The 25,532-nt window shown below is 38.3% G+C and overlaps 1 protein-coding gene across 3 annotated transcripts in view; it reads left to right on the top strand.

Annotated features, from left to right (window-relative positions):
* The window catches only part of LOC139959021 (uncharacterized), a 37,890-nt gene extending 14,522 nt beyond the window's left edge, over positions 1–23,368 (top strand). For all 3 annotated transcript variants that reach the window (XM_071956532.1, XM_071956531.1, XM_071956530.1), the window contains exons 4-19: positions 721–925; positions 1,795–1,859; positions 2,754–3,371; positions 7,592–7,861; positions 8,706–8,818; positions 11,097–11,313; positions 11,769–11,885; positions 12,875–13,011; positions 14,125–14,280; positions 14,642–15,023; positions 15,807–15,985; positions 16,629–16,802; positions 17,599–17,708; positions 18,777–19,039; positions 19,330–19,393; positions 21,593–23,368. In XM_071956532.1, coding sequence (XP_071812633.1) covers positions 721–925; positions 1,795–1,859; positions 2,754–3,371; positions 7,592–7,861; positions 8,706–8,818; positions 11,097–11,313; positions 11,769–11,885; positions 12,875–13,011; positions 14,125–14,280; positions 14,642–15,023; positions 15,807–15,985; positions 16,629–16,802; positions 17,599–17,708; positions 18,777–19,039; positions 19,330–19,393; positions 21,593–22,094 — 3,572 coding nt within the window. In that variant the 3' untranslated portion in view covers positions 22,095–23,368. The remainder of the gene's footprint in view (positions 1–720; positions 926–1,794; positions 1,860–2,753; positions 3,372–7,591; positions 7,862–8,705; positions 8,819–11,096; positions 11,314–11,768; positions 11,886–12,874; positions 13,012–14,124; positions 14,281–14,641; positions 15,024–15,806; positions 15,986–16,628; positions 16,803–17,598; positions 17,709–18,776; positions 19,040–19,329; positions 19,394–21,592) is intronic.
* The last annotated feature ends 2,164 nt before the right edge of the window (positions 23,369–25,532 follow it).

Below are 25,532 nucleotides of genomic sequence, written 5' to 3'. Positions count from 1 at the left end.
GACACTATCTAAGCAGAGCGCCACCACAGGTTGGGGCGTAGGGTACAGAATTTTTTGAGTAAAGATACTCCCTTGATCGACGGAAATGACCCTTTTCAGGCCTGGCTAATTTGCAGATAAACAAAGAATAAATAGGTGTCATCGCCAAATTACACCAACAAAATGTAACAAATGTCAATAGGAATTTGAGAGTGCAATAAAAAAGTCAATAACCGCAAATAAGTAAAAAGTGGTAAAGAGCTGAAAGGGGCGCCAGCAGTCCATTTGAGTCCGTCAAGGGGAGGGGGCATCCGCCCCCCCTGACTGTATGGACGCTCCGCCACTGATCTTAGAGAATTATTGACCATCTATTGCCTATTCATCATCCAAATAATCATCTACAATTCATTAACATGCAGTTGAAAGAAGACCGAAATGAGAAATAAAATCATTAATAAAATAAAATAAATAAACACTTTAAAAGGAACTAATATGCATTGTGTAGAATTATAGCAGCATACTTCAATAGTTATATAAGTTTTATTTATTGACTGTATCCATCCTTCATATCTGTCATGGTGTTTTTCACTATACAGAAGCAACTAGGATTACCTTCCTGTCCCAGAATGCATCAGTGATTGTGTAGAATTATAGCAGCATACTTTAAGAGAACTATATAAGTTTTATTTATTGACTGTATCCATCCTTCATATCTATCATGGTGTTTTTCACTATATACAGAAGCGCCTAGGATTACCTTCCTGTCCCAGAATGCATCAGTGACCCCTGGATATCCTTATGAAGTCATTTGTGTGGCTGAAGGGTATCCCACACCGAATATCACCTGGCTGGTAGACAGCAGCTTGGAAACAATTCCGCAGCAATTTCTCGCTGTCGGAGCATCGTTCATAGTGATACAACTTTCAAGTTCAGAAACATTTACACGGTGAGTTTTTGAGAAAGATAAAAGCTGTGATGTGTCACGTACATCTGATACTGGAGCAGTTGTTTCTCATGAGTTTGATATGCTAACAGCTTAGCTAGGCAAATGATTGTCTTTCTGGTTACATAATTCACCTATGGGTCTAGATTTGGTTGATATGCTAAAAGGCAGGCATGCACGTTGAACATACTGGGATCCCGCTCCATGTTTTTGCTTGAATTGGGCAAACATATGTTTAATGTTGCTGAAGGTAACATGTGAGTAGAAACCATACTTAGTGTGATCTTATCCCTCAAAATCTCAAATTAAAAATATTAGGATGTAGCTATGACAAATGGTCTGTTTCTAACAAACCTTGTCATTTTGTTAGAAAATAGTCCAGATCCCTGAAATGCAAAGATATGTTTCTTGTTTATTGCAAGTTTTGATAGGATTGGATTTGTGTATGGGGAGTAAAATGCAAGCGAAGAATGAGTCAGTTTGTTCATCAGCAGATATTAATACAAAGTCGGTTTCGGAAAAAAAAGGAAGGAAAATATCTAAATTACAAAACATTGCATATTCATTACCTTTGATCTATAGTTCTCATATATGTGATATTGATGAAATATTTTGTAATTGAATTCAAGTAAATGTGTAAATATTTGAAACCTCAGCATTACAGATTCCTTCACACTGCCATTCTGCATCTTCTCATCCTCCTTCCTACATCAATTGCATATTGTACAGATACTCTTTTATAAGGATTTTCTGAACAATAACTGCTGTCATATTTTATTTTAGGTTTTTACATACCTGTATACAGTACCATGAATACAGTGTCTATGTCAGTTAACAACCTTCTCTTTTTTTAAATTCTCATCTTTCTGAAGGGTTACATGCAGGGCATCCCAAGGAAGTTTATTTCAAGAGAAAACAGTACAAGTGAGCCTCATAGGTTAGTATCAATGAACTGTTTCAGGATTCCAGTCAGATGGAGAAAGGTCAAAGGTTATACAAACTGGATCACATGTCTTTTCTACAAATCTATTATATACTTGCCACATACCTTCATATACCATGTAACAACACAAAAGCAAAAAGAGAGAATTCACCTCTTTAATTTATAATATCTGAAAGCGAACAAAAAATTACTTTCATGTTTATGCAAACATGTAGCCAAAACAATTTCAATTTAAAAAAGGGAAATAATGGAGATGGCCAGATAAATATATGCCATTATTAAGAGCTGGTTGTCATTTCTTTCTGTATTTATTAGGTTGTGATTTTGTGTCAACCTGCAACATTGCAGTCAGTCGTATATTACTCAAATATTCAATAACCTTCAAATTTTTCACTAAGATATGATATTAATCTCATATTTCCACACCCTTCAATGTAATAAGAGATGTATATGGTTACACAAACATTTTGATACTCCAAATTATAACTATAACATATTACTTATTGAATTGTCTAAAGATGTTTTTGAAAATTTATTTATCCCCCCCCCCCCATCTTTCTCTCTTTGCAGTCTGTCTCTGAATATGTTTGTTAAAAATATTATGATCCCTCTTTGAAGTTACAAGCTTTTCACTAGCTATGATAGAGAGAAAGTTTACGACAAGTTTTAAATAATGAATTTATTGTTTCTGCTTAATCCAAGTTGATATATAATTTCATCTTGTCAGTTTGTAGGTTAACTTTCTAATATGTATCTTGGTATATAGATATATAATACGGTATATATTTTGTATAACTGCAACACAAAATATTGCTTTAACCATACCAATTCATGCAATGCCATTTCAATAATTCTAAATGATTGTATCCTCTGTGTTTTTAATTTCAGATTCTCCTCAGTGTCAAACAGCTTTGTCAGATACTGCATCTGTAGAAGCTTGTATGTCAGCTATAAATGAAGTTTCCAACATTGGTAACACTATCTCAGCTGCTGATGGGACAGTACTATACAACATTAAAATACCTTGTGCATCACCAGAAATAGACCAGAAAAGGTCTGCAGTCTTGGATTTAGAGATTGAAATCAGATCCATTAACCGAGACCGGATGGAAAGATTCAAACGAGGATTTGGAAACCTGTTGCACACAAATGTGTATGAGAGAATTACCTGTAATCAGCCGGAGGGGTATGCTATAGTTACTGTACTACCCCCTCTATTGATATTGGGCAGAACTGAACTGACTGTTGATGTAAGAGCTGTGAATATACTGAGCCAAGATCTGGGTTTTGCGGACTATAGTTATGATAGAAGTGGTGGAAATAACCAACCAAACCTTCTTATGGAGGTGGGATTCCTCGAGTGTAATGTACCTTGCAGTTTGGATGAATTCAGGAAAGTCATAGACATGAGCTGTCCAAATCAACTTTTTATTCCAGAGCTGGAAGAAAAGACGCCTTGGGTTCGCCTTGAAGCTATCAGCAAATGCCCTGTCAATGCATTAGGAGGTAACCCCATAAAATCCAAATCAAATATTCATTTCAAGTTCAAAACAAGATTTGAAGTCTCAAAGAAATGGCAGACTAAAGTTGCATTAACAGTGACCTTCAAGAATGCAATTTAAAGGTCATCTGTGTAGCCCTAAAATATGATAGATTGTCCAAAAATGGTCAGCTGTGGTCATGCTTTCACTTTTGTATTACTGAACCCAATCACAGCAAATCCTACAACAAGAAGAAGAAAATTAATCACATTAAAGTTAACCCTTTCTCTTGAATGATTTGTATTTGTAGAACAAAAACAATTGTTGGTAACCTTTGGCAAATACTGATAACCTATAATTTCCTTGGACTCAAATATCATTTCTATGTGTAGTCTGATCCCTGATGGAAAGAACCAACATTGTGGCAGTAGTAGTAATAGTAGTAATGATAGTAGGGGGAGGGGTGTATGCATGGGCAAACAATCAGAAGCTAGAGTAGTATTGATAGTAGGGGGAGGGGTGTATGCATGGGCAAACAATCAGAAGCTAGAGTAGTATTGATAGTAGGGGGAGGGGTGTATGCATGGGCAAACAATCAGAAGGTATATTAGTATTGATAGTAGGGGGAGGGGTGTATGCATGGGCAAACAATCAGAAGGTAGAGTAGTATTGATAGTAGGGGGAGGGCGGTGTATGCATAGGCAAACAATCAGAAGCTAGAGTAGTAATGATAGTAGGGGGAGGGGTGTATGCATGGGCAAACAATCAGAAGGTATAGTAGCATTGATAGTAGGGGGAGGGGTGTACGCATGGGCAAACAATCAGAAGCTAGAGTAGCATTGATAGTAGGGGGAGGGTGTACATATGGGCAAACAATCAGAAGGTATAGTAGTAATGATAGTAGGGGGAAGGGTGTACGCATGGGCAAACAATCAGAAGGTATAGTAGTATTGATAGTAGGGGGAGCGGTGTATGCATGGGCAAACAATCAGAAGCTAGAGTAGTAATGATAGTAGGGGGAGGGGTGTATGCATGGGCAAACAATTAGAAGGTATAGTAGTAATGATAGTAGGGGGAGGGGTGTATGCATAGGCAAACAATCAGAAGCTAGAGTAGTATTGATAGTAGGGGGAGGGGTGTATGCATGGGCAAACAATCAGAAGGTATAGTAGCATTGATAGTAGGGGGAGGGGTGTACGCATGGGCAAACAATCAGAAGCTAGAGTAGCATTGATAGTAGGGGGAGGGTGTACATATGGGCAAACAATCAGAAGCTAGAGTAGTAATGATAGTAGGGGGAGGGGTGTACGCATGGGCAAACAATCAGAAGGTATAGTAGTATTGATAGTAGGGGGAGCGGTGTATGCATGGGCAAACAATCAGAAGCTAGAGTAGTAATGATAGTAGGGGGAGGGGTGTATGCATGGGCAAACAATTAGAAGGTATAGTAGTAATGATAGTAGGGGGAGGGGTGTATGCATAGGCAAACAATCAGAAGCTAGAGTAGTATTGATAGTAGGGGGAGGGGTGTATGCATGGGCAAACAATCAGAAGGTATAGTAGTATTGATAGTAGGGGGAGGGGTGTATGCATGGGCAAACAATCAGAAGGTACAGTAGTAATGATAGTAGGGGGAGGGGTGTATGCATGGGCAAACAATCAGAAGCTAGAGTAGTAATGATAGTAGGGGGAGGGGTGTATGCATGGGCAAACAATTAGAAGGTATAGTAGTAATGATAGTAGGGGGAGGGGTGTATGCATGGGCAAACAATCAGAAGGTACAGTAGTAATGATAGTAGGGGGAGGGCGGTGTATGCATAGGCAAACAATCAGAAGCTATAGTAGTAATGATAGTAGGGGGAGGGGTGTATGCATGGGCAAACAATCAGAAGGTACAGTAGTAATGATAGTAGGGGGAGGGGTGTATGCATGGGCAAACAATCAGAAGCTAGAGTAGTAATGATAGTAGGGGGAGGGGTGTATGCATGGGCAAACAATTAGAAGGTATAGTAGTAATGATAGTAGGGGGAGGGGTGTATGCATGGGCAAACAATCAGAAGGTATGGTAGTAATGATAGTAGGGGGAGGGGTGTATGCATGGGCAAACAATCAGAAGGTATAGTAGTATTGATAGTAGGGGGAGGGGTGTATGCATGGGCAAACAATCAGAAGGTATAGTAGTAATGATAGTAGGGGGAGGGGTGTATGCATGGGCAAACAATCAGAAGGTATAATAGTAATGATAGGGGGAGGGTGTATGCATGGGCAAACAATCAGAAGCTAGAGTAGTAATGATAGTAGGGGGAGGGGTGTATGCATGGGCAAACAATTAGAAGCTAGAGTAGTAATGATAGTAGGGGGAGGGGTGTATGCATGGGCAAACAATCAGAAGGTATAATAGTAATGATAGGGGGAGGGTGTATGCATGGGCAAACAATCAGAAGCTAGAGTAGTAATGATAGTAGGGGGAGGGGTGTATGCATGGGCAAACAATCAGAAGGTATAGTAGTAATGATAGTAGGGGGAGGGGTGTATGCATGGGCAAACAATCAGAAGCTATAGTTGTAATGATAGTAGGGGGAGGGGTCAGTGGCGGCGGAACCAGGGGGCTTGGGGGGGCTAGCCCCCCCAATGAAAATGTTGAGGGGGCAAATGCATGATAAGCCCCCTCCAATATTAACCAAGGCTCTGAAACGTGCATCTTCCCATTTTTCAATGCATACTTGTCGATCTGTCGAATGCACACGTACACTATATAGGTGTAATAATTTTAGTACATGCTGGGGGACCCTCGTCCGTCCCCTGGCTATATAGACCACATTGTCCCCCCAACCGCGTCTTCACGCCCCGTGAAAAGTGGAAGCAGTGAGTGTGAGTACCGGTAAGCGCAACACAACTTAGTCTTAGGCCAATGACTTGCCTCATTTCAGCCAGTTCTCCAACATCCCCTTACTCAGTGGCGGAGCGTCCATACAGTTAGTGGGCGGATGCCCCCCCCCCCTGACGGACTCAAATGGACTGCTGACGCCCTTTTCAGCTTTTCACTACTTTTTACTTATTCGCGATTATTGACTATTTTATTGCGCTCTCATCTACCTATTGACATATGTCATATTCTGTTGGTGTAATTTTCCGACAAAATGGCGACGACACCTATTTATTCTCCGTTTATCTGCAAATTAGCAAGGCCCGGAAAGGGTCATTTCCTGCAATCTAGGGAGTATCTTAACTCAAAAATTTTCTGTACGCATCGCGCCAACCTGTGGTGGCGCTCCGCTTAGATAGTGTCGAAAGCGCCTCTACAGATCATTCTTGCCCCCCCCGACCAATACCACTAGCTCCGCCACTGCCCTTACTATACAGTCAAAAACGTCTTTGCGAGTACACTACGAGTAATAGCTACTCTCTTAAAACACCATCGAATATACAAAATACAATGTTTTTACAGACTTTTACCTGCAATCGGAGAAATTGCAGGCTTGAGACCCATATTTTAGGGCTATAGGTATTCGCAGCATAAATCACTCGGGAAGTGCCGTTTCCGGACATCTGGGGGTTTCAAAAACCCCAAAATTTTCTTGTACGCTCCGCGCCAACCGATGGTGGCGCTCCGCTTAGATAGTCTCCACACATTAGCCCCCCCAATTATTTTTCCGTTCCGCCTCGCCTGGGAGGGGTGTATGCATGGGCAAACAATCAGAAGGTAAAGTAGTAATGATAGTAGGGGGAGGGGTGTATGCATGGGCAAACAATCAGAAGCTAGAGTAGTATTGATAGTAGGGGGAGGGGTGTATGCATAGGCAAACAATCAGAAGCTAGTGTAGTAATGATAGTAGGGGGAGGGGTGCATGCATTGGCAAACAATCACATATCATGAAACTAATTTGTTTCCCACACAGTATGAAAGTTATTGCATGGATTCCATTGTTAGCATTGTGAAATGGGATTGCAACTTTATTCCGTTATTGGTTGGAATCTCAATGTTGTTCAATATTCTTTTAATTATACTTGCTCTTTTGAAACTTGTTTAGTAATTTCCAGGTCAGTTTGTTTGAATGTTTGGTTTAATCACATAGTACATCTATGGTAGTTTATTGGAAGCTTAATTCACAGCCTGCTTAATACAGTAGCCAGTGTAGTTCAATTATTTCTCACTCCGCATTAATCCTGTCGAGATGTAAAACGATGACCTTCACTAATGTATTGACATTATCGTAGAGTATTTTCTCCTGGTTTATTCTACAGAGCCTGCCATCACAGTGCACCCTGACCAGATGTTAGCATCTCCAGCTGGTGGTTCCTTGCACACTAGCTGTGAGGGAGACTATACAGCTAGTATCATATGGTACAAGAAGGGATTAAATGGAGATAATCCTACATCCATCACAGGCAATGTCTTAAGCTTCTCTGACCTTGATGCAAGAGATCAGGGATTTTATTTCTGCAGAGCTCAGGGAGGTGGAGCTTATGGAGATTCTTTTGCAGACAGTGACCCAGTACTAGTTTTGTTGTTAGGTATTTTATATTTAATCAAAAGCCAAAGTGAAATTGAATAATATAAAACAAATTATCCAACATATATATCTAGAGTACATGTACTTTAAAGGCATTGAAGTCTCTGCCCAAACCACGTGCGGCCATCTGAAAAAGTTAACTTTCCGTTGCTTGCAAATGACATTTTGTTTGTGTCGCTACAAAATGCAGACAGTACAGTAATGAAACGTGATACCTTGTTATCTTTTATCTAGACCTGAGATGTCCACGCTGCTATGTACACAGTACTGTGGGTATTGACCGCAGCTGTATATGTACTGACTGCATGTACACTAGTGTCTTATTACCGATGGTAGCAATCTGTGTTTGTAATTTCTGGGATCGATGGTGGTGTCTAACACTTCTGTTACACCTCATTCGAAACTTGGCCAGATTACCGGCATTAGACGTTTCTTTTTGCGCGAGTCTTCACACCCTTTAACTCTGTAACTCTGTACCAGTTTCCAGATCTAGGTTTAGGCTTCAGTGGAGCAGGGAGTGGTACTGAGGTGTGATGTACTCACTGTTCATTAGAGGAATCATATAGAAATGTTACTTTAATAAGTTGATAAGATCAAAAATGAGGATAGCAAGCATGAAGAGATCTTTAAAATTGCTGGTGAAGCAGTACCGTTGTTTTGATGCGGTAATTTAAAAATAGATTTTAATGTTAAAGGGTCATAGTTCAAGATTCAAATCTCTACACAGCTCTGTATGTTAATGAGGTTTTAGTTTAATTAATTTGATACCTTCTTTATGCTAGCAACTTGAGTTGTATCATGTCTTGTATGTTATAATTCATTCTTTTATTTGGTTACTCCTGAAGACAGAGACACATATCTACTGGAGATGAGGTTTGACAATCTGGTTTATTCTGATGAGATAGCTGACCCAACCAGCCCTTTCTTCAGTGCCAGTATTAGTGTTGTTCAAGAAGGGGTATGTTTTAATGTACATCAAATATTTGTCATTTAAAAGAATTCATATCTACTTGATACAAAATGTTGTCAATTAAGAATGTGCTAGCCAATCATCTTTATTCACTCCCCCAGATGATCCTGCAGACAATAAATGCATAGTTGAATTCAGTCAGATGGTTTTATATATGTATCTGTAGAGCAGAAGGGTGTATCAATTACAAGGCATGGCAACAGATAAATAACTATGAAGGATATTAATAACTCCATTAGACTATATGAAGATAATATTATCAAGAAATAAAGGAGTTGACAACTGGTGAGAAAACTAATTATTATTTTGAAAACTTTGCTGAAAATGTCTTTTTGTATCTGGTCAGTTTTTGAATCTTTTTACTTCATAGTGTCTATGATTTATCTTTATAGCAACCGCAGAGTGAGTGAATCATTTGGAAAAATAATGTTTCTTCATTACAGTGAAATAGTATATCTAAAAGTTGTTTTTCTATTAAGAGGATACTCCCATCTAAAATATTGCATAATATGTAAAGCCCTACCTGCATAATTGTCCCTGACAGTCAAGCCTGCCTAGAAGAAAAACAGTCCTCAACTTCACTTGAGCATCACTAATTGTTACTTGATAGCATAAACTACCCCAAATACTGCCATGAGGATTCATCCTTGAGCACACCTAATTAAATTGACCAGTCACCCTATGATTGTAGACACAAGTGCTCTAATTGCCAGCACTCCTGTGTGTGAAGTTGGCTTGACCACTGAAATATAACACAATAGCCTATGTTTAATCATGAAGTTGTGCAGAGGAGCATTCAGTATGGCTAGCATTACCAACTTAGTAAGATATTCAATCTCTCAGGGATTCTGGTAGTATTAGCTATAGGCAGGGAAGATTGTAATGTAAAATTCATCCAATATTATTAAAATGACATATTCAAAACATTTGCCCTTGTGACATCATGCCTTAATGATGGCAGTCAAGTTATTTCTGGCCCGGTTTACGGAGAGCCAAACGTTCCATAAATGTCAAAAAAGAAAGTGAAGTGTCTAAGCTAATATGTCCAATACAATATATGTTACAATTCCATATGAACATGTCGAAACAAAATACCTTTGTCTATTTTTACATGATTAATTCCTGTGCGGGCAATTGGGCCTTTGAGGTTGCTGCATGGGCCCTGTTACAGTTAAAAAATGAATTCGTTGGTATTTTTGAATACCGCAATGTTCAATAGAGCCAACACCTCTAAAAGAGTTATCCTGCTTTATGTTAACATAATCAAATCATGTGTGGGCCATAGGCCCTTTATGGCTGTTGTCTGGGGCCCGGTACAGATAAAAGTCGTAGATGGTATTTTTTGGTTTCTCCAATGTATAAAGGGTCCAATGCAACTACAGGAATTATCCTTGTGTCTTTGCACATGATTAAATCATGGGTGGGCCATGGACCCTTGAGGTTGTCTGGGCCATGGTAGAGGATAAATTTGCAGTAAATCAAAAAAAGGGCCCAAAAATTGCACTAATTAGGCATCAACGTGATCCCTTTGGCTTGAATATTTTATTTCCTTCTCTCAACATGCTGACACAAGTTTTGGGCATTCTCATATAAATCTTGACGTACAGTTTTGGGCATTAACAAAACGTTGGCACGCGCCGATGTTCCAAAATTATAGCACGACATCAATATTGTATCTAGCAAGCAATGTTGACATGACCATGGTAGTACGTGTCATGCTGTTACAAGTTGTCGACATGCTGATGTTGAATTTTACATGTTGATAGACGCAATGACATATTGTATTTTGTTTCGACATGTTCATATGGAATTGTAACATGTTGATATCGAATTGTAACATGTTGATATCGAATTGGACATATATGTATTAACTTCGACACTTCATTTTCTTTTTCGACATTTATGGAACGTTTGGCTCTCCGTACCGGTTACAAGTTTTCATCAATATACGTTCTTGGCAATTTCAAGTAAACAACACTTGAAAACAGGGGCAACATAATTTAGATAGACTAGCTGTTGTATTCAGCATGGAATATTTTATTGTCCCCAAGTGAGGGATCATTTGTCTCTAGTCAATTTTATTAATTTTGAAACAATTCATTTGCTTTATAATTGATTACTGCTCTGTCATTTCTAATCAAACTGATTTTTCAAGCCAGCCAAGAACTTGAATTGTTTATGCTGCAGGTTTACAGAAAATGATCACAACTTCCATTAAATATCTTTAATATTACATTTTTTTTGGCTTTCTTATGTTTGCCATTAGATTGCATCATCCCTCTTGGAGTCTGCAGATATTGAAGATATAACTGATGTCACAGTTCAAAGGTTAAGGTCTGGCAGTGTTGTAGTTGAAGCACTAGTAACCCTGGCGATGGCTGCAACAGTGGAGGAGGCAAAGAATACTTTGGTTGAATATCCACTCGGATCTATTGGGAACAATATAACTATTGATGACCAGTCTGTTTCCTTCCAAAGTACTTGTAAGTGTTGACATCAATCAGTTCTCAAGAAATGGGATTTAATTTGACCTTGATATCCTCTTTGATCTCCAAAGTCACACATGTGCAATTTTAAACACTGAAACACTAAATACCAATATATTGTGCAATCAACTCTCTCTATTAATATTATGTTAAATTGTGTTAAAACAAAACAAGTAATATTTCATTTCCCGAAGGGTGCAACTTTATGACAAGTGGTATCTGCAGTTAATTAGTACTGACCTACACTAGCTAGCACCATAGACTTATGTGTTGGTACATCTAGTGTCTGTTCACAAGGCTATATATAAACCAGCTAGGCTTTAAAGCTCAAAGATGCACACACTCAATCATATGTATCGGAATGACTACAGCAAAATATTTTATCCAGCCCTCAGTCCAGGTGCCAATTAATACTATAAAGACTATAAATATTTCTGAATTTTTTCCTTTAGCATTTTGTGCAGCACAGGGTCTTAATAACACTTTGGCTGGTCAATTAACATTCCTAAAATCTGAGATATCCCAGACTGCCCAGTCAGTGGAGCTGTGCCCGGGATATACTACCACAGGTAACACTTGTATCCTTTCATTAAATCTGGAATCTAGTTGAGCTTTCCTTGGAAAGACTCATTTTATAAAATGCGAGTCCACTTTTAAATGATGACCACGGTCCATTCAATCATATTGAGGTAACTTAAGTTCTTTAATCATAGTTAGCTAGGCAATTAAGTAAACTATATATGCTATCAACTTGTCTTGTTGGGTTTGTGTGTTTTTAAATGTGTGTTTGTAGCTTTCTAAACACAAGATGACCAACTACTAAGCAGCTCTCATACGTGACTTGATTAGGCTCAATCAGAATTATGTGCAAATTAAGGTCACAAAGATAATCTGTATGAAAGTGTTGCATAATATCCCTTTTCGTTAATAGCTAGAATATGGATATGCAGCTAAATGTAGGTGCTGTAACCAGTCAAGGTTGAATTGACCGACTGCCAAAACAAACTTTTGTTGCAATACTTTTGGCCATCCCTCTTTATAACAGGAAACATATTAATCTAGATGCTGTAACTGTGCTAAGAATGACTTGTTTGTGGTTTCACAAACCCTTTGCCTTATAACTTTAGACCATTACATTGTATGTGTTCATTGTATATCTATCAGAAACAGTAATTTTAGACTGAGCTGTATCATTTCTAATCAATAGAACAAACTGCGAACCATGAACTATGTGCCCATGGATGTGACCATGAACCATGTGAACCATGTGACCATGAGTTATGTGACCATTTACTGTGAATCATGTGACCATAAACTATTTGCCCATGAGTTATGTGACTATTTACTGTGACTAATGTGACCATGAGTTATTCGACTATTTACTGTGACTCATGTGAACCATGTGACCATGAGTTATGTGACCAATTGCTGTGAACCATGTGACCATGAGTTACGTGACCATTTACTGTGACTCATGTGACCATGAGTTATGTGACCATTTACTGTGACTCATGTGAACCATGTGACCATGAGTTATGTGACCATTTGTTTTCTTAAGGGGGATCTCCGAGGGCTACAAGGATGTGCACAGGTAATTTTGTGTCTCCTAGTGTCTGGCAGGATCCTGTCTTGAACAACTGCTTCGATGGAGAGGAGAGTGAAGAAGACACAGATATTCTTGAGACTCTTGTAGAGGTAACTGACTATCAATTGCTAGCATTTAAAACTAGCAGATTAAAGTTCTCTGTATCTGCTTACACATAACTCTATCATAGATAAGATAAGTTAGGATTGCCCAACAACTAAGGGCTTGATAGTTCAGTTGCTACAAGCTTTGGACCTAAATTCCTGCATGATTACAGCACTGAATGAGTTCTCATGATGGCAACATATGTTTGCTCTTCCAACGATTTCTTGATAATAACGAGAATATCTTACTTCATCAGTGTGCAATCATATTGTGTTACCTATAGATTGTTGGGTAATTATGATGAGTTAAATTAACTTGCATGGAGATGGTGTTTAACTTCAACCTCCATGAAATGTGTCTCTTGTCATCTATTGAACAAAGGGTATGTGGTTACCAACAGTTGTGTTATAAGGAGCCATATGTAACATGAAATTCAGGATGTAGAAATTAAAGTCAAATTTAAACTTCAACCTTTCCAGCTTACTGCACTAAAAGCTTAGTGAAAATGACACTGTTCTATGCAACTTACATATCAATGTTCACTATTTGTATTGAGTTATCTGTCGTTAAACATTTTGAGCTAACTAAAATTCACCAGATTTATTAACTGTCTTAAGAGTCTGTAGATTCTACAAACTTCAATCAAAATTTGCAAGCCCCGTCCAACAGATCATACGCCAATCAGGGCAACAAAAAATTAATTTCTTTCTTTTGATTGTGACAGCTTTCTCTATGAAACCCACCTGTTCAGAGTGCATTTAGAATAAGAAACATTGAATCTGCTTTGGAAGTTTTATTTCGAAAATTCATCAGCAAACACGTATTGAGACTTAAAAGAATTAACATCTGCTGGCTTGTTCCTAATTGTCAGTGGAAGTGAACATTGACAGCTTGACAAATGTATGTGTTTATTTGACTGTATCTGAGTATGCAAGGCTAAATCACTGCATGACTAAATCACTAATTAGTATACAGCCTGAGAGGTCAATGCCTTTATAGCTTATCATGGCTCAATTTTATTCTATCAAAACAGAAATTTCTTTTGAGCTTCAACTTTATTATCAGTTGCTTCCTAGCAGGCTGTGTCTGTGTCTCTTACATTATGATTCCATTTATAGACTTTGGAAAACAATCCAGTCACAGCGGATAATGTGACACAGGTGTCTCGTGACGTGGCTGATGTCACTGGAACTGTTGATCTTGATGGTGGAGATCTGGATCATGTTGCAGAACTCCTCAAGATAATAACTAATGTGAACAGCTCATCGCCAGAGGTAATTTGAAATGAAATTTATTACCTTGAAGGTTTTTAAGTTAAACTAAGAAATTCTTGAAAGAACACAAATGGTCACACTAAGGTGTGTAAAGAAGCATCAAATGATGATTCAGTGAGTAAACCACCTATAACAGCCTAGGTCACAGCCTAGGTCACCAATAATATATATAAGCTCTCTTCATTAGTTTGAACACAAACATTTTCACAACATTGGTAATAACTTGCCATTAATTAAGCAATCATTGTAAATGTCATCGTTATGGCAACTTAAAGACCAAAATAATTTGATTAGTTGTCAATTCTTAGCGTGTTTATAAATCAGTTATTGTAACAATAATGATTACATTTCATGTTTACAGGTAACCAGTAACACTGTCGAGATTGTTGATAATGTTCTAGATTTGGAGGAGAATGCCTATGAGGAGAGTGTTTCAGTGGAAGCACCCTCACGAATTCTGCAAGCCTTGGAAAACCAGCTGACAAATTTACATCAAGGAGGGGATGATGTGAACTTTACAGATGTGCGAGGATTTGTTGGTGCCATAGCGTTTACAGCTGACAAAGAATATTTTTCATCTGAGATGACATTTGGGAATTTTTTCAACTCTGATGAGCGAACCATCAGAGGCAACTTGAAAGAAAGTCTAACAGATACCTACAGAGGAATTGATCCATCTCTGTTTGATGACGTCAAGGCCTCTATAACGCTCCCAATAACTCTGCTAGATGACATCCAGTTTGGTAAAGATATTATCAGATCACATATATATGCTGATCAGTGCTATGTGTAATAACCGCAAGGCCTCTATAACACTCCCAATATTTCTGCTAGATGACATCCAGTATGGTAAAGAAATATCAGATCACATATATGCTGATCAGTGCTATGTGTAATAACCGCAAGGCCTCTATAACACTCCCAATATTTCTGCTAGATGACATCCAGTATGGTAAAGAAATATCAGATCACATATATGCTGATCAGTGCTATGTGTAATAACCGCAAGGCCTCTATAACACTCCCAATATTTCTGCTAGATGACATCCAGTGTGGTAAAGAAATATCAGATCACATATATGGTGATCAGTGCTATGTGTAATAACCGCAAGGCCTCTATAACACTCCCAATATTTTTGCTAGATGACATCCAGTATGGTAAAGAAATATCAGATCACATATATGGTGATCAGTGCTATGTGTAATAACCGCAAGGCCTCTATGGAGTGCTCTTTGTGTATCTAAGAAATTAACTCATGAAATGATATTCTTTCAAATATCTTAGAAACATCCAGCCTGTTTTTGTTTAATATAGGCTGTGTTTGAGATGATGTCATGTGCTTTCGAGGGGGAGGGCTTCCACATAACATGCTGTTTATCCTTTATGCTGAGGCTATATACTATAAGTATATAACCTCATACTATAAGTATATTGTGCTGAGGCCTGTTCATATCTTATAGTTATATATAAGTAGGCCTACACCTATATATAACTATAAGTTTATTTTTCCTTCAACACACTGCAGATGCATCAGATTCAGTTCCTGTGACCTTCCTCATTCATCGTACAAGTAATCTCTTTACCAGCAGAGATAACCAGTTAAAAACAGAAGTGGTTGAAAGTCTCATCGTCGGGGCAACCATTGAAGGAAAGAAAATCGATAACCTGAACAGTCCAGTAGTTACAAGATTCCATTTATTGCCTGTGAGTGAATAAGAAACAGTTTTATCAGTAATTTGTGGATGTTTCCAAGAAGCAAGAGCTTTTTCAAGTCCCCAACTCTCTGAAGGCCTTGAGATAAATATTGACATTCATGCTTTAATCTCAGGTCCCATGAAAGTCACTCTGACATTAAATCATGAAAATTGCTGTTTTGGTTTTCAACTGTGGTCAAAAGACTAAGTGTAATGATGTATCATGCAAACTGTAATTATGAACAGAATGTGAGGGCTCTTGACATTCAGGAGTCCTTTACATGCATGGAGTCGATTCTTTGCCTGCCAAGTAAGCAGCTGTATCATAAACTGGTGGCAAGTTTGTCACTCTAAATAGTTTATGATCTAGATTTACTCTTTGAGACTGAGCCAAATACGAGTAAAGGTTAGGTGAAAAACAAATTGCAGTTTATGTTAGATTCTTGTTTGGAATAAAGACAAGGAACGTCTGTTAACATGTGAAGTTTATTATAACGAGCAATTTATATAAACTGTTGTAGTATTATATAGTTTAATATAACGAGCAATTTATACAAGCTGTTGTGGTATTATGAAGTTTATTGTAATGAGAATTTAATATTTGTGGTATTATGAAATTGATGAAATGTTTTCCTTTTCTTTGACATTCTCAGTTGAAGGGTGTTGGTGATGAAAGGCGATGTGTTTTCTGGGATTTTCAGTTGGCAGGTGGGTATGGGGGTTGGTCCTCAGAGGGGTGTGAGTTGGCGTCTGGTCCAGATGATGAGTCGGATGATCCTATTGTAGAGTGTAGATGTAATCATCTCACAAACTTCGCCATACTTGTGGTAAGTGATCGGAATTTATGCAGGGAAAGCTTCTGTGTCTCTGAGAGCTTTATTTTTCTAGTTCTAGTAGTAGTAGTAGTAGTTTCTATCTTTGCTTAACTCACTCATGATAGTGTTGCAGATCCTAACTACTAGTAGACAAATTGCAATGCATCTCGGCAGTCAGATAAAGGAACAATATATACATATAAGTAGAGAGCCATTCCATTACTAAAAGTATGCACATTCTACCAAATTGAGACAATCAATTCTTCATGAGGGTCTGTGTGTTACATGGTTAATTAAAGCTTTTAAAAATGAAACAGTATAAAGTTGAAACTTACTGTAAGTTAAACACCAGTTAAGCATAGCATCAAACACCAGTTAAGCATAGCCGAAAACACTCCTTAAGCATAGCATCAAGCATCAGTTAAGCATAGCATCAAACACCAGTTAGGCATACCATCAAACACCAGTTAGGCATAGCATCAAACACCATGCATAGCATCAAACACCAGTGAAGCATATCATCAACACCAGTTAAGCATCAAACATCAGTTAAGCATAGCATCAAACACCAGTTAGGCATAGCATCAAACACCAGTTAAGCATAGCATCAAACACCAGTTAAGCATAGGATCAAAACTGATACTTTAGAATTTAACTTTCTATTGCTTTTATTTGGCTCCAATATGATTCATATACGTTTTATTTCAATAGTTCAAATTGATCACGATTTTAGTTCACATGTTTGTTCACTGCCGCATGTGACTATAGTCATTTCATTTAGTTTTTCTTTGTTTTTAATTGATGACAGGACATACAGGGAGATATCAATAATGTTGTTCTTGATGTTCTGAGTATCATTGGATGTGTGGTGTCAGTTGTTGCCCTTGTCATCACCATAGTATCATTCTGTGCCATCAAGTAAGTCTTTAATATGTTTAAAGTGTCATAACCATCAGCACATACTGTAACTGGCTACATATATGTACATATACTCCCTGTATGTAGGCCTACATATACATATGAACATACTCCCTGTATGTACATATATGTACATACACCCTGTATGTAGGCATACATATATGTACATACAGGGTGTATGTTCATATATGTACATACAGGGAGTATGCTCATATATGTACATACTCCCTGTATGTAGGCCTACATATACATATGAACATACTCCCTGTATGTAGGCCTACATATATAATGAACATACTCCCTGTATGTACATATATGTACATACACCCTGTATGTACATATATGTACATACAGGGTGTATCTTCATACATATACTCCCTGTATCTTCGTTGATGCTGAAGGTTTGCATGATTTCAGTGTATTGAAAATATCTTTCAATGGGAAAAAAATTCAATTTGCTGCAAAAGTCTGTGACCAAAATGAAGATAAAAATTGGCCATAACTGACCAAGCTTTGTCTGTCTAGCCTATTTGAAGCAAAAGAGGTTAAATAATCTTTTGATGGATGACTTAATTTAGGCAGACTTTTGATCTTGGTTTGTCATTATAATAAAGAAAAAAGGAGGAGGGGTGTGATGGGAGTGCTAATAGTGTTTCTTTAGGCCTACAGCTATTCTGGTTTCCAAGATTGATATTAGCTTTATAATAAATCTCTGACATGCTCCTTTAGGGCTAAATTGATGATGATCGTGATTGGTTCTGTAATGCAGGCCTAAATATTATCCATTTGTCTTAACAAATTTAATAACTCAACCAAAGTACTTTCTTTTAATTTCATCCTCGGTAACATTCAGGTTGTCCTTTTAGTTGAGGCAATAAATATCTTATATTTACATATTGGGCTTCATGCTAATACTATGCTAATATTATGCTAATACTATGCTAATATTATGGAAATAGAACCTGAACTGGTAGCAGTGTAGTTTGAACTGTATTCAACATATCAAGATTAATGTTGCACTTCAACTCATGTCGGATTAATACAACGACATGTTTCTTTCTCTTTCAGGAAACTCCGGTCCAAGCAACCTCAGCAGATTTTAATTAATCTCTGCTTTGCTCTCCTTGGTCTCTACCTTTCATTCTTGATCGGGATTAACCGTGCAAATCTGGAAGTTGTTTGCATCATGTTTGGTGCCCTCATTCACTATTTCTGTCTCGCCACTGTTGCATGGATGTGTGTAGAGGCGATGAACATGTATCTCTTGTTCGTTAAAGTCTTTAACTCAGGTGTCCAACATTTTATGAAGAAGGCAGCTTTGGTTGCATGGGGTAATCATTATTTGTATAAGTATTTAAGTTCCATATATTCAGAGGAGGTGCAATAGGGTTCATATCTATGGTGATGGGGGGGGAGGGGGAGGGAACAGACAATGTTTGAGGGCCAGTGGTTCATGTGATATTGATTCAAAGGGTTAAACCACAAAATTACCTCCAAAATATCCAGAGTGACAAACTGGATCCTCTTTGCAATCTGTAATTTACAAAGTAATGGACAGTTTGGAAGTATGATGCACCCTATGCAAGATCAGTTAATAAACTGTTACATTCATTTTTGACAGGTCTTCCTCTTGTGGTTGTGGTAGTATCGGTCGCTGTGAAGTCAGTAAATTACAGAGGAGATTAGTAAGTAACATCCTGATGGATTGCAGTTCCTCTGTTAATGACCTTCAGTCTTGCTCCCAATTTTTAGCTTGTGAGAGTTGTTGTTTTGATCAACCTTCCAAATAATTTGGCATATATTTCAAGGAGTATTTAATTACACATTAAATGCTTTAGTGAGAGGCAGGCGCGGCGGAACGGAAAAATTATTGGGGGGGCTAATGTGTGAAGACTATCTAAGCGGAGCGCCACCATGGGTTGGCGCGGAGCGTACAAGAAAATTTTGGGTTATTTCAAACCCCCAGATGGCCGGACACGGCACTTCCCGTGTGTTTTATGCTGCGAATACCTAGCTCTAAAATATGGGTCTCAAGTCTGCAATTTCTCAGATTGCACGTAAAAGTCTGTAAAAACATTGTAATTTGTATATTCGATGGTGTTTTAAGAGAGTAGCTATTATACTCGTAGTGTACTCACAAAGACGTTTTTGAGTGTAGTAAGGACAGTGGCGGAGCTAGGGGTATTGGTCGGGGGGGGGCAAGAATGGTCTGTAGGGGCGCTCTCGACACTATCTAAGCGGAGCGCCACCACAGGTTGGCGCGGAGCGTACAGAAAAATTTTGAGTAAAGATACTCCCTAGATTGCAGGAAATGACCCTTTCCGGGCCTTGCTAATTTGCAGATAAACGGAGAATAAATAGGTGTCGTCGCCATTTTGTCGGAAAATTACGCCAACAGAATATGACAAATGTCAAAAGGTATATGAGAGCGCAATAAAATAGTCAATAATAGCGAATAAGTAAAAGTATAGTGAAAAGCTGAAAAGGGCGCCGGCAGTCCATTTGAGTCTGTCAGGGGGGGGGGGGCATCCGCCCCCTGACTGTATATATGGACGCTCCGGCACTAAGTAAGGGGATGTTGGAGAACTGGCTGAAATGAGGCAAGTCATTGGCCTAAGACGAAGTTGTGTTACGCTTACTGGTACTCACACTCACTGCTTCCACTTTTCACGGGGCGTGAAGACGCGGTTGGGGTGACAATGTGGTCTATAGCCAGGGGACGGGCCGAGGGTCCCCCAGCAATTACTAAAATTATTACACCTATATAGTGTGCATCGGACAGATCGACAAGTATGCATTGAAAAATGGGCAGATGCACGTTTCGGAGCCTTGGTAAATATTGGATTATCATGCATTTGCCCCCTCAACTTTTTTATTGGGGGGGCTGAGCCCCCCCAAGCCCCCCCGGTTCCGCCGCCACTGGTGAGAGGGAATATATTTCAAGAGTGCTAATATAATGTTAAGTTAATTCTGCTGTTTTTGAACATGCATGGACCTCAAACAATAGGTTAAATCTGCTGATCATAAACATGCATGGGCCTCAAACAATAGGTTATATCTGCTGATCATAAACACGCATAGACCTCAAACAATAGGTTAAATCCGCTGATCATGAACATGCATGGACCTCAAACAATAGGTTAAATCTGCTGATCATAAACATGCATGGACCTCAAACAATAGGCTAATGCTGCTGATCATAAACATGCATGGGCCATAAACAATAGCTTATATCTGCTGATCATAAACATGCATGGACCTCAAACAATAGGTTAATTCTGCCGATCATAAACATGCATGGGCCATAGACAATAGGTTAAATCTGCTGATCATAATCATGCATAGACCTCAAACAATAGGTTAAATCTGCTGATCATCAACATGCATGGACCTCAAACAATAGGTTATATCTGCTGATCATAAACATGCATGGACCTCAAACAATAGGTTATATCTGCTGATCATAAACATGCATGGGCCATAGACAATAGGTTAAATCTGCTGATCATAAACATGCATGGACCTCAAACAATAGGCTAATGCTGCTGATCATAAACATGCATTGACCATATAAACAATAGGTTATATCTGCGATTGATGAAGATGTATTGACCACAAACAGTTGGGACATTCGGCTGTTAACAAACATCTAGGGATCACACACACTGGGGAAGGTCTTCTATTTATGACCATCAGTGGATTACTAAGTTCAGGCAGGTTCTTTATCTGTTACAACAAAGAAAGAGCTGGTCCTGTTTATCCTCACACAAACCATTACTTAGGAAAACGGTGCTCTTAAATATCCTCAGCTATATAGCAACTGTTTCATCTATTTATAAGGTCAGTGATTTTTTTGACATCATCTGATCCTCTCTCTCCTGCAGCTGTTTTCCGCAAGCAGGTACCATGACATTTTCCATTGGTGTTGTTCTGTTCATCGCTGTCATGCTGGTCTTCAATCTGGTCATGTTTGTCTTAATAATCAAACAAATCACATGTCGCCCACAGTTCAAGAAGGATGATCCCAGGAAAGAAAACATTAAACGCATCCAAAACGCCATATCCATCTTGATGCTGCTGGGTCTCGCCTGGCTGTTTGGATTCTTAGCGATAGGTGGTGCCCAGTTTATATTTAACCTCCTCTTCCTCATATGCAACTCCCTGCAAGGATTATTCATCTTTCTCCTCTTCTGTGTGAGAAACCAGGAGGTCCAAATGGAATGGAGGTTAATTTTTGGGCAGACTGGAGGATACAAAGTTATGGAAAGTTCCAATACGAGATCCACAGGTTCATTGAGTTCCAAAACCCCCAAAGGAAATCAAAATGTTAACAGTGACGAAAACACCACTGAGAAAATTCAGATGGAACCTATTTCATCCCCCTGAAACTCTCAAATACATTGCTTCTTTCATTTTTCTGCTGTGTTCCATGTAGGCTGCAAATTAGTAAAACTATATATATATATATATATATATATATATATATATATATATATATATGAAACGAATATATGAAACTAATATATGAAACCATACATATGAAACCAATAAACGAAATAAAGGTTTACTGTAATATTAGTTTACTGTTTTATAGAGTAGATATATCTTCAGAGTATACTTTTTACAGAATCATATTTTAAAGGTTGAATTTATACAGAATTTTAGTTTTGCTTTTCTAAGTACTTTGTCCCTTCTGTTATACTGTTACTTGTCATTTAGCCTGTGAAGAAGATCCTGCTAGGATCGAAACGTCAGGCCAACTTACTTTTACACATTCTATTACACAGGCTCTCTAGTGGATAAGCAGTTTGCTAACAGTTTTATTTTATTTTGAGTAACAAGGAAAAAGAAAATATTGAGCTGTAGTCAAGTTTCTATAGCTATTAACTCTTTAAATATATTAATATCTGGAAGGCTTCTTTAATGTTAAAGTTAAATTGATGATCACATCACTACAGTTAATGTTTAATGTTTAATCAATAGTTTTATGACTTTTTATAACCAAATCAAAACATTTTATTTTAGCTTTATAAAACTAATAGATAACGATAATGGAATCAAACATATTAAATATTATTTTATATGTAAATTGATATCTTTTGTACTTCCTTATAGAACTGCATTATTGGCTCCAATTATAGCACGCTTTATCTAGGAAAGTTTTGTGATTATGTAATCGACCTACACGGTCGTAAATCCACCTCACGCTCTAAGATTAGCCTGCATAGCTTCTTAACACCATTAGGCTCTTCGTGTAAACACTGTTTGGAAATATGTTCATGCCTACAGTGTAGTTAATCATACAGCGTTCACACAAAGACCATCATACAGGAAAAGTATGTGGCAGGCGTTGCAGACTAATTGGTAAAAAGAAGTAATTTTACGAACAAGGCAGGTCGATTCCCAAGAAGCGTTTTTCCGTGATAGTTATAGTTGGGGTCTATACACTGGCGGATCCAGGGCCCTTGTTTGGGCGGGGCCAAAGTGGCATTAGAGTGATATGGGGGAGGGGTCTAAGGGGAGGGGGTGCCCCCCTCCCCTTTGGAAAATTTTCTATTGCTGAATGCCCTCAGATGCAATTTGGTGCGACAAAAGTGAACAATGGTGATGTTAATTTACTTCTAAAACAAATGTTTCCCAGGTGTAATTTTCTAAAATATTTATAAAACAAAGTTGGGATCATCTTTCTCAAGAAATTTTATTTCTCATAGGTTATAAATTTCTTACAACCAGCCTGTAACTGCAAAATGGTGTTAAACTGTAAATCCTCATGCTCATACATTTACATAGCTCCCAACTCTTGAGAAGGCAAATGCTGGTCCATGCCACGAATCGCCGTCCTGGGGGAGGGGTATAAGGGGAGGGGTGTCCCCCCTATTGATTTTTTTTGGAATCCTGGTGATGCCTACATGTAAAATGGTGGCACTTAGAAAGGCTTTTGTCACCCAAAATTTTCAGAGAAATATGCATTTTTTTGTGTGTAACATCAATAAATTGAATAGTAGGTGATAATTCATTCTTTCCCGTGGCATGAAAATGTTCGCTGCTCGCCCCAATTCAAAGGTTCAAATTATGCTGTAAAGGAGGTTTTATACACTATTATGCTAAATGCTAAAGAAATGATGGTTGCTAAGTCAAAATTTGGTGCAAATTTTTTTATGTATACTTGACAATTACAATGCGGTTTTTTCGGACGCTTGTGCGGGTCAGCGGGTTTGGGTGTTAGACTGCGGGTCTAATTCCCGCGAATTGCGGGTCAGTTGGGAGCTCTGCATTTAATTTTAAACCAGAAAACGAAAAGGTTTCGACTAGTCTACCACTGCTATTCCTCTCGATTTTATTAATTTCCAATCATATGATTTAGCGGATGTTCGGAAACACTTTTTGGCTCACCTTTGGGGGGGGGGGTCATGGCCCCCCTTGGATCCGCCAGTGGGTCTATACAGCAGACCTTTAAGTTGTGACATTTTTACTACTATGCAGTAATATGGATAAGAATATGTTCTTTATTTGCCCAGATTTTAATCCCTTCAATTATTTACTTTAATGTCTTTCTGTTTTGCCAATAACTTCTCCTTAGCTTATATGCATGATTACACAGACTAATTGAGAATTCTCTTCCATATAACAACTCCCTTAAACGTTGCTCATTACAAATCTTGTTTATAATATGCAATAAACAAATAAAGTCACGCTTTTACTCTCTTGTTAAATGCGTTTCTTCTTGAACTCGTTCTTTTATTTCGGTTTTATATTAAAACTAACAGTTGCTTATTTTTATATAAGGACAATTGTTCCATTGTTCTGGGAGTGACAAGACAATAATCACTCCGCCATTTGGAACAGTAAGTAAAAGTTAAAGACGACTTGAACTTCCAAATGAATTCGAGGAGGTGATCGGATAAATTCCAAGTTAATACGAGGCCTCATAGATTAACTCAGTCTGTCAATAGAACATCTTGCCGAATCCCGCACCCGTGACCGTCATAGATTAACTTAGTCTGTCACTCATTATCTATGCGACCAATATCCGAAGTAGACATTTTGCAATAATATTTAATACACAAGATACAAAGTTAAAACAGCACAAAGTAAAGTAAAGGCCTGACGAGAGGGAATGGGGGGGGGGGTTACAGTCCAAGAGACACCAGTGTCCCCGAGGTCCAAATTGGCTCTCGACGCTACTGGTAACGAGTGAGAATACCTTTCCCTTGCAGCAACGATTTTTAGCTTTGTTACAACTTGAAAGACATTTCTGCATTGCTGTAAACATATGAATCGAACACAGACCTAGTGTTCTTCTATTACAACCTGACAAAATGACAACCACTACACCTTCGTTGGAAATAACATGAATATAGAAATGGCTTTCCGCTTTCGAGTTGTGTTTGTGCAAGATTTTATATGCCGGCAATGAAGAAGTATATTATTTATCCAATAAATGAAGTTGCTTAATAAACACATCTCCCTGCAGCTACATTCCAAACTCCATGAATGGTTTATGTGACATTGGCAATATAAATGTATTCATTATTGTAGGGGGGGGGGGGGTGAGACAGTTTGCTATTGCTGCATGCATATGGACTAAGACATGATTAATAAACACATCTCCCTGCAGCTACATTCCAAACTCCATGAATGGTTTATGTGACATTGGCAATATAAATGTATTCATTATTGTAGAGGGGGGGGGGGTGAGACAGTTTGCTATTGCTGCATGCATATGGACTAAGACATGATTAATAAACACATCTCCCTGCAGCTACATTCCAAACTCCATGAATGGTTTATGTGACATTGGCAATATAAATGTATTCACCATTA

This window comes from Apostichopus japonicus, chromosome 18, assembly GCF_037975245.1.
Source record: "Apostichopus japonicus isolate 1M-3 chromosome 18, ASM3797524v1, whole genome shotgun sequence".
Classification (NCBI taxonomy): Eukaryota; Metazoa; Echinodermata; class Holothuroidea; order Aspidochirotida; family Stichopodidae; genus Apostichopus; species Apostichopus japonicus.
This window is presented reverse-complemented; position numbering and strand designations above follow the sequence as displayed.